General features: G+C 31.0%; 1 protein-coding gene across 5 annotated transcripts in view; it reads right to left on the minus strand.

Moving 5' to 3' along the window:
- The window catches only part of LOC122260476 (uncharacterized), a 12,417-nt gene that overhangs the window by 1,076 nt on the left and 1,341 nt on the right, over positions 1-10,000 (minus strand). For 3 of the 5 annotated variants that reach the window (XM_043027760.2, XM_043027761.2, XM_043027764.2), the window contains 11 exons: positions 9,273-9,345; positions 8,570-8,648; positions 6,141-6,273; positions 5,795-5,986; positions 3,792-4,040; positions 3,440-3,574; positions 3,134-3,277; positions 2,650-2,767; positions 2,248-2,308; positions 313-942; positions 1-53 (listed from right to left, as the gene is read on the minus strand). The exon at positions 1-53 is cut by the window's left edge and continues 198 nt beyond it. In XM_043027760.2, coding sequence (XP_042883694.2) covers positions 1-53; positions 313-942; positions 2,248-2,308; positions 2,650-2,767; positions 3,134-3,277; positions 3,440-3,574; positions 3,792-4,040; positions 5,795-5,986; positions 6,141-6,273; positions 8,570-8,648; positions 9,273-9,323 — 1,845 coding nt within the window. In that variant the 5' untranslated portion in view covers positions 9,324-9,345. The remainder of the gene's footprint in view (positions 54-312; positions 943-2,247; positions 2,309-2,649; positions 2,768-3,133; positions 3,278-3,439; positions 3,575-3,791; positions 4,041-5,794; positions 5,987-6,140; positions 6,274-8,569; positions 8,649-9,272; positions 9,346-10,000) is intronic. The other 2 variants (XM_043027765.2, XM_086536025.1) reach the window with 1 other exon arrangement.

Raw genomic sequence — 10,000 nt, forward strand, 5'->3', positions numbered from 1 at the left:
AGGCTGATGGCCCGGAATTATATCTTCATCTTCATTTTCTCCATCTAAATTACCTCCAGAAAGAGGGAAGAAAAATAAATAACAATTTTAAAGGTAGCACTGTTAGAATCCATCATGGAATATAGCTAATACAAGAATAAATTTTATTAAATTTACACTTCATCTTGCCTGTAATAACAATGCATTACAATAAATCTTTAAAGTGTAAATATCCCAAACACCACAGCAACACTGTAATTCACACAGTACATAAGGGATAAAATCTGAAAATATAATAAGCTGGATATGCAAAACCAAACAAAAAATGTTTACCTGGAAGCTCAGGGTTTTGTATGCAAAGAGGATCACAATCTTGCAGCAAACTAAAGCTACCACAACTTGACTGTGAATCAGCTGGACTTCCTGAGAAAAAATCTGGACTAGGTTCTGCCACACTGCTTTCACAGGATTCTTCTGCTATATTTTTTAGAGCTGGAAATTCTTTTCTCTGATCATCCACACTGCTAGATGTCACAGGCAGTGGTACTGAACTTCCTGTGGCACTTTTGATTTCATCATTATTATTTTCTAGATTTTCACCATCTGACATTATACTATCATTGACAAAGTTTTCTCTGGGTTTCTCTTCTTTATTGAGAGCAATATTGTTGGTTGTCACACCATCTGGTAATGCATTGGAATTAAATAAAGAAAATAACTTTTTGCTCTTGCACAAATGCTCTTCTCTGTTATTCAAATTGTTTTTACTTTTATGTTCGACATCCTCACACACATTTTTCGGAAGCCTGTTTTCTTCTGCATTTAAAGTCCTTTTTTCTTTTACAGGTTTAGTAGTCACTGGATCTAATTGCTCTTTTTTTGACTCTTTTGCTTTCTTTGCCTCTTCTCTTCTCTTCTTTACTTCAGCAATCAGCTTGGAGAAATGGTCTTCATTTTTCTTAACTGTAAAAGGAGAAATGTGAAAAAAAGAGAAAGTCAAACAAAAGTCAAACAAGTGCTATGGAATTATTTACACAATATTTGCATAATCAGTATCTACAAAGGCAATTACAGGATAAAGTAATGATCATAGCACCATGAAAAAATATATATGTATATATGTATATTATGTATATATATGTACCTTATGTGAGGCATGTAAAGTAATAATAACTTGTTTATCTGAGGGCCATCAGTGAGGTAGTTTTATAATATTAATGTATATATGTACTTATGTGAGGCAGGCCTTAAATATAATACACTTTTTAATCTTGAGGGCCATCAGTGAGGTATTATTTTCCATAATAACAATATAAGAAATAAAGTTGTTGGTTAATTCCACATTATAAGTATATTTTTTCTATTCCTTATCATTTAATAAAAACTTCCATTAAGCACTGCCAATAACATAAGCTTTTTCTAATATAAAAGCTGTGACTAATTGTAATGTATTTCATGTACTTTTTTTTCCATAATAATACAAACACAACAGATAAAGTGTGACTTCCATTCTACAGCACAAAATAAGCATATTTTCTATTTCATTATCTCATTGTGCCAGACAATATTTTATATAAAAACTGGACAAAGGTTAATTAAAAAACTGTCTAGCCTCTCTTTCTTTCTTACTTGACAATTTCCATGCTCTCTTGCTCACTTTTCCTTCTTTCTTCACTCTCCCTCTAACCATATCCCTCCCCCTTTCTGCTGTCTACTCTCTCTTTCTCACTTGACACAGTCACTCTCTCTCCCTAACACCCACTCTCTCAATAACTTTCCATGCTCTCTCCCTTCCCTTTCTCTTACTCTACCTATCCCTCTCTCCCTAATTCCCCCCTTCCCCCAGCTCTCTCTCTCTACCCCTCCTTAACTCTCCCTCTAACTCTGGCATTTTCCTAATTAAAGTTTTCTATTGGATTTAAATCCAATGAGCTGTATAATCATGAACCTCCTCCTCTACTATGGGCAGTGAGGGAGGTGTGGGGTGTCCTGAACGAATAATGAAAATCTCACTCTGCCCATAAAAAACTGTATACCAATGTAAAAAAGTACACATTAAGCTACTGTTTGAAGTCAACTCAAATGTTATATAAGGTAGGTTAGCACATTCATTGTTATTTTTACATGCTTCATCGGGGACCACCCAAAGTTTTCACTTCTGTTGTACTTGCAGACGCTACCAGCCTTTGGTTACTGAGCTATCACTACTTGATATGTCTACAATTGTACAATCACATTCAGTCAGACAAGTAGAGAATTTTAACTTACCATAATCATTTTGTTCCTTTTCAATGATCTCTGGTGCAGTTTTTCTATCATAGGTAAAAATCTATAAAGAAAAAGAAGAATGATTCTGAGACATATATTTCATATATTTATGCATATTTGAGATAAATATTTTAATTTTAACAATTTCACCACAAGCAAGAGTGATGAAAATTAATGCTTAGTAGTATCCTATAAATAAATAAATAAATAAATATATATATATATACATATATACATATATATATATATATATATATATATATATATATATATATATATATATATATATATATATGTATATATATACACGGTAAAATCATTCTTCATCAATACCAATACTTCTTTTGAGAAAAGGGTCAATAACTTGAGCTTTCTCACTTACTGATACAAAATAACACTTACACTGCGTGAACTTGCAACTTTTGCCTCATCCCGTTCCTCCCGTTCTATTTGCCTTAACAGCTGAGATACAGGGCGAGGCTCAGCAACATCACACTCAGCATTATAGAGAGTTGTATATCTATCAAACATAAATTTTTTCAGTCACCAATATATGCTAGTTGTTTACACTGTTACAATTTATATTATTTATGCAATATGAATTTACAACAACAACAACAAAAAAAGAAGAAGAAGAAGAAGAAGAAGAAGAAGAAGAAGAAGAAGAAGAAGAAGAAGAAGAAGAGAAAGAAGAAAGAGAAGAAGGAGGAGAAGAAAAAAAATACAGATATATAAATAAATATATATATATATATATATATATATATATATATATATATATATATATATATATATATATATAATTACAATAATCTTTTGCAGTAATGTAAAATAACCATTTCTTAAAAGTAATTTCCCAATTTAAAAAACTGATAAACATGCCAACCTTCGATGTCTGCTAACAAGTAATGGCTTGTCTCCTTGCACAGACAGGCCTATATCCTTCAACTTCTGCCTCAGTTGCTTCTCTGATAGCAAAGAATACACAAGCTTGGGCAATGGCTTTCGCTTGGGACTATAGACCACCATGCTGTAAAGACAAATAGAGAGCTAAATCCAAGCTAAAGACATATCCATGCATACATAGAGTGAGAGAGAGAGAGAGTGTTATAAGTATGAGCAATTGTTTTGCTGGTTTACTGTGTCATTGATTATTAGTTGATTGATTCACTTCCAAGGTAATTATTCTTACATTTCTTCCTCACTGCCCTTCTCCATCCTCTTCAGACAAGCATCCAAGTGTAGATTTATGTTTCTTTCTGGCACTTCCACACAACAAACTGGGCAACTGACTCGAGTTTCATCTTGTGCTCCACTCACTGTAGAACTAAAAAGATAAATATACTTTTCAGTGAAGTCAATCATTGAGTCAAATGATTGCAGACAAAAGTCAACATAATTAATAGTTTCAGAATGAATGTGACATCTATGGTTACCTACTGTTACAATAATATTTGAACTTTCGTAATACCTGAATAACTGATCAATGGTGTGTGCAAGCTATCCTTGCAACTTTTGACAGATCACTAAACATGTTTACTTACAAATCACTACGAATGGAGAACTGCCCAGATGCAGTCTGGCGTGAATTTTGTGATGATGCTGGGGATGATGACTGAGAACTAAAAATACTGGCGGGTGATCCAGAAGAAGCCTTAGGGTTACTAGCTGTACTTGAGGAACCTGATGTTGATGGCTCTGCCTGGCTTCCTCTCAAGAGTGGACTGTTGCTACTAGAAGAGAGAGTCTTTCCCAAGTTTCTTTTAGGAGTTTCCAAAAGAGTTTTGCCAATCCTGCAATATCAGTAAGACTATATTAAAAATAAAGAATAGATATTATATTAACATCATGAAATTCATATATCATTAGCAAAACTGACTCATGAATTCTATTGCAAGTACCATGATTATCTCTATTTTCCTATTTCCTAATGGAACCATACTGATAAAAGCTTTGAGTCAAACAATTACAAAACAGCAATATCCAAACCTCTTAACTATTGTGTAGTTACTTTAAAATTTTTCTGATGAACTGATGATCTAACATAAATGTTAGATCTTCTATAATAATGTAATTTTATCAACAAACAAGGGCACAAATGTACTATCTTGACTTCTACCTAACACATAATTAAAGGCTATAATCTTAGATCACTGACATTTCCATTTCATTTCTGGAAAATAAGAATGATATATAAATGTAGCATACAGCTCAATTAAACATTCCATGAGGATGTTAGTGACTATATTCTTTATATATATATATATATATATATATATATATATATATATATATATATATATATATATTTTATATATATTTATATATATACTATATATATAATATTATATATATATATATATATATATATATATATATATATATATATATATATATTATATATATATAATATTTATATATATATATATTATATATATTATATATATATCTAAATATAACAATATATATCATAATATATATATTACATATATATATATATATACATATCTATTATATATATATATATATATATAATATATATATATATATATACATATTATTATCTATATAATATATATATATATATATATATATATTATATATATATAATATATATATATATATATATATTATATAATATATATATATATATATATATATTATATATATATATATATATATATTATATATATATAATATTATATATATAATATATATATATATATATATAATTATATATATATTATATATGTATATATATATGTATATATAATATATATAATAATATATATATATATATATATATATATATATATATATTATATAATATATATATTAATATATATATATATATTAATATATATATATATATATATATATATATATATATATATACAATATATATATATATATATATATATATATATATATATATATATATATATATATATACGTATATATATACAATATATAAATATATATGTATATATATATATATATATATATTATATATATAATATATATAATATATATATTATGTATATATATAATATATATATATATATATATATATATATATATATATATATATATATATATATATATTATATATATATAAATATATATAATATATGTGTATATATGTATATATATATTATGTATTATATATATATATATAATATATTATATATATATATATATATATAATAATAATATATATATATATATATATATATATATATATATATATATATATATATAATTGTATGTGTGTAATTATTGTATATATATATATATAATATATGTATATAATATATATATATATATATATATATATATATATATATATATATATATATATATATATATATATATATATATAACATAATAAATATCATATGTATAATAAATGTCCCAGTAATTTGCCTTTTTTCCAGGATCTTTGAAAATCATACACACACATATCACTGCAATGTATTTAGAAAGAGAGAGAAAAAAATCTAGCTTGGTAAACTACACCCCAAACACTTTTGGCTAATATCTGTACCTTGGTGATGGCATAAAGTCCTTCACTGACTTTGCCTTAGGTGAAGCACTTGAATCTTCCTGATATCTTGATGGAGTATTGATGCCATTCACAAGATCATCAGCTGGGTCTTGGTGTTCCAAATCCTTGCTTCCTAAATAGCTGGTAATGCTATTTCCTTTTGAGGACTGGCACAGCTTAGCAACCTTATCCCTGTAAATATTTGCTTAAAACAGCCATCTAGTAAAGTACATTTACTGTAATGAATAACTACTTTCAAAAATGATGAAAGTGTGTAGTAGTCAAAACTTGGGAAAATACATGAGTATCATGATTCAAACTTATCAATAAATACTTTTTAACAAACCTTAAATTTGGAAAAAGGCCAATAATCTCATCCAGAAGTCTGTTATTTCTGAGCTGCTGACTGGTAGTTTCACTGAAGCAAGCAGGACATTGTGTTTTGTAGTCCAAGTACTGACGGATACACAGGGAACAGTCTGAAAAAACACACAAAAAAAAAAACAGGAATTGCACATTAGTGCATATGGTCCATCCCTGTATAAGAATCCTATTTAACATCCAGGCTAAGGCATATTGTATATTAACCCACTGTGGACAGATGTCATGATGTATATGATGTTCGGGGATTTTGGATCACTGTGCTATTTTAATGTGCTATGAGTAAGGAGTGAGTGATGATGACAATTGCAGTCATAATTACTATAATTACTGTAATATTAAGCTAACTTAACATCCAAAACCTTGATGGCACCACACTCTTCTAGGATCAGTAGGAGAGAGAGCCTAAAATGGCACCCATCCACGGTCTCTAGCAAGCACTATCTTCAGAGAACGATGTCACACAGCAAGTTGCCGACCTCTTGCTCTAAAGTACTGCCTATGAAGGATGTGCAGGCAGAATGAGAAGAGGAAGTTGACTCAAACCATACCTAGTGTCTAAGATGTGCTCCTGTGCCAATAGGGATGCCTTTTACTGTGGCACTCACAGTAACAAGGACAGGTTTCCTTTCTGTTATGTGTATGTTATTTTCAATATAGATGGATATGTTTCATATTCATTCATGACAGCACACAAATATGAAAAAATAAAGTTGCATCTTGTCCTCCCATAAAACAGCAATACTTCTATCACACTGAGAATAAAGAAAATATACTACAATTTTAGTCAACTGCAGCATTGATAGAGCCTGTCATATGACACATACAAGTCTCTAAACTCAATAAAACACAAAAATGGCTCTAGTTTTACAATGAGTGACTGAAAGAGAAAAGTCAAAGCATGTAGTATGAAGTTGCCTCACTCTGAAATAAAACCCATCCTGGAAACCGGGCAAGCAAATCTATCCCCCATCTGCGATGGTTAATGCATTGTGGATGGGTGGATACATTTATATGTTCCATGAAATTTTGGAGTGTCCAAAAGTCATTATGGCAACTTCAATCTATAGGGAGAGTAGATTGCTGTGCTTCTCATTCATATAATGAATATTAACTCTACCTAATGACTAATGATGGTGTTTGCAATTAAAATTGCCACAAATAGGTTTTGTTTAAAATCCCAAACATAGATGGCACCACTCTCTCTTAGCACTAACAGGAGAGGAAGCCTTGAAAGGCACCCATCCATGGTCTCTACCAACCACATTCTGCAGAGAATAACAACAAACAGCTAGATGCCAACATCCAGTTCTAAAGTACCAGCAATGTAAGGTGTACATTAGTAAAAAATTACTAATGCAATACTACTTCTAATTTGTTGATTACCCGTGATATCACGTCATAACATGTCACGTGGTACATACACATACTCATATGTACGTGCATGATTATTCATATTGTTCTTCTTTCCATTTTGGTAAATAAGATAAAAAATAAAAAACATGTTTTTTGAAGCCCCACTATGAGATTGCCTTCCACTTTCCTTTGATATTTTCACACAGAAGTGAAGAATATAGGCAAAGTTCAATTAAATAAAACTAAAAATGCATTACTGTAACATGTTTTTCAACTCAAATAACTCAATATTTTTACATGCCTTCACATTGTAGACACATTCATCAAAACCATAAGATTAGGCTGGGTGAAAAACGCTCTGAGACGATCAGTGCAGCCCCATGCAGCAAGTAAACAACCCAGCACGAAGCGCTGTGCGCTTGTTATCTTCCCGGGAGTAGGCAAAAATACGTCCCGTCATGAATAGGTTAAGAACTATTAGAATACACAGAGCAAAATAGATTCATATTATACACTGCATAATATATCCAGGGCCATGCACACAATTTGTAAAAGCTGGGAGTCTTCTAGGATGGTGAGAGTAAAAACACTACACATAAAACAAAGTGAAACTGAAAAATTTAAATATTTTTTCCAAGACATTATTCATAATTCATCCTTACCTATAAAAGCTAATGCATGGCCACTATCAAGAGCAGATACCTTAAACCTGGCTTACCTGCTTAAAATAAAAAGAGATTCATGATCACTGCACCTCTCCCCACACTTATTACATACTCCTTTTTATTTGTAGGTAAAACCCTTAATTTCTTTTCTTCATGATCTACTTTAAACATTACATTTATCTAGAGCAACTGGAGGAACTGATCATGAGTGTATGGGTACATTATAATAATAGTGTTTATACAGTACTTTTATTTGCTTAGTAAAATTCCACAAATGTGGGGCGGGATTCTCCCTCAAAATGGTCTGTATGCTCAGCCCTGAATATTGCCAGATCTGTCAGTGTTATAAATATTTCAAACTGAGAAAACTCACAGTTATGGGAGCATGCTGTAACCATGGATGTGGACATGAAGTCGTAACAGATTCCACATCGAAGAAGCTCATCCAAACGCTGTAAATATTAAATAAGTTAACTATTGAAGTAATTTATTATCACACACACATAAAAGAAAAAAAAATTAATATAGCTACCATGTAATGTGATAATGATATTGTATAGTATGACTGTTTCAATATACATTTTTTTTATTATTATTATTATTATTTTTTTAACAAAGTGGCTTGAAATTGGCATTATTGCCAAAAACACTAAATAATGCTCTAGATGTTCACAAACATCACTATTAATAAAATACTCATCAGAATACAGAACTCTGAGGAATACCAGCAGTAAGAAATAAGAGGCAGTCGTCTCATAACCTACAACAAAGATAAAGAAGCTGAAGAGAATACAAGAGAATGGGGTTTGTTTCTGAAAGCCTGATGGGTAAACCTGACTATCTTAAGATCTCAAGCTACTAATTTTGCAATCCCAGAACTTGCAGAATGGAGGAGAGATACTGTATACAAGAAGTCTGGTGAATAAGGCCTTTGAGATATCCAAGGTGAAGAGCAGCAGGTGCTTGGCTGTGACAATCTGGGACTGTTTGTAATCATCACTTTGGTATTTTTACTTCTTGCTAAATAACACAACATACTTAAGAAAGGAGATCATTACTGACTGAAATACTGGTACCTTAAGTTCTGGAATGTTGGCTGGCCAAGGGAGAGACATATCTGCAGCCATGATTGCAGGAAGCTAATGTATCCTGAAAGACACAAAGCAGAAAATGCTACAAATATATACACCTATTTCATAATCAAGGGGTAAATGTTTATAAGACAGTTTCTTTTGCCATTGGCATCGGTGCCTTTGATGCTCAGAGAAAGAGCAACAAACAACCACCCTATGTCTTCTGGCCAGACAGAGCTTGTAAACCTTCCTGGCAATTCATAATAAAATATGGAAGCAGTCAAGTTCACTTTTGCCAAAATATACTTGTTGTCCAACATTAATCCATTGTGGATGGGTGTCGTGATGTATATGACATTCAGGGATTTTGCATCAATGTGTTATTATATTGTACTATGAGTAATGAGTGATGATGACAATTGCAGTCACAAATACTATAATTACCATAATATTAAGCAAAATATGTTTCACTCAACATTCAAAAGATAAATGGCACCACTTTCTTTTAGCACAAGTAGGAAAGACAGCCTTGAATGGCACCCATCCACAGTCTCTAGCAAGCACTATCTTTATAAAATGATGGCACACAGCAAGTTGCCAGCCTCTTGCTCTAAAGGATGTACAGGCAGAACGAGAAGAGGAAGGTGACTTATACCATGCCCAGTGTCTCGAATGTGCCCCTGTGCCAGTAGGGATGCCTTTTACTGTGGCACTCACAGTCATAAGCACAA

The sequence above is a fragment of the Penaeus japonicus genome, unplaced genomic scaffold, assembly GCF_977035675.1.
Source record: "Penaeus japonicus unplaced genomic scaffold, GWHDUDI00000001_assembly GWHDUDI00000004, whole genome shotgun sequence".
NCBI lineage: Eukaryota > Metazoa > Arthropoda > Malacostraca > Decapoda > Penaeidae > Penaeus > Penaeus japonicus.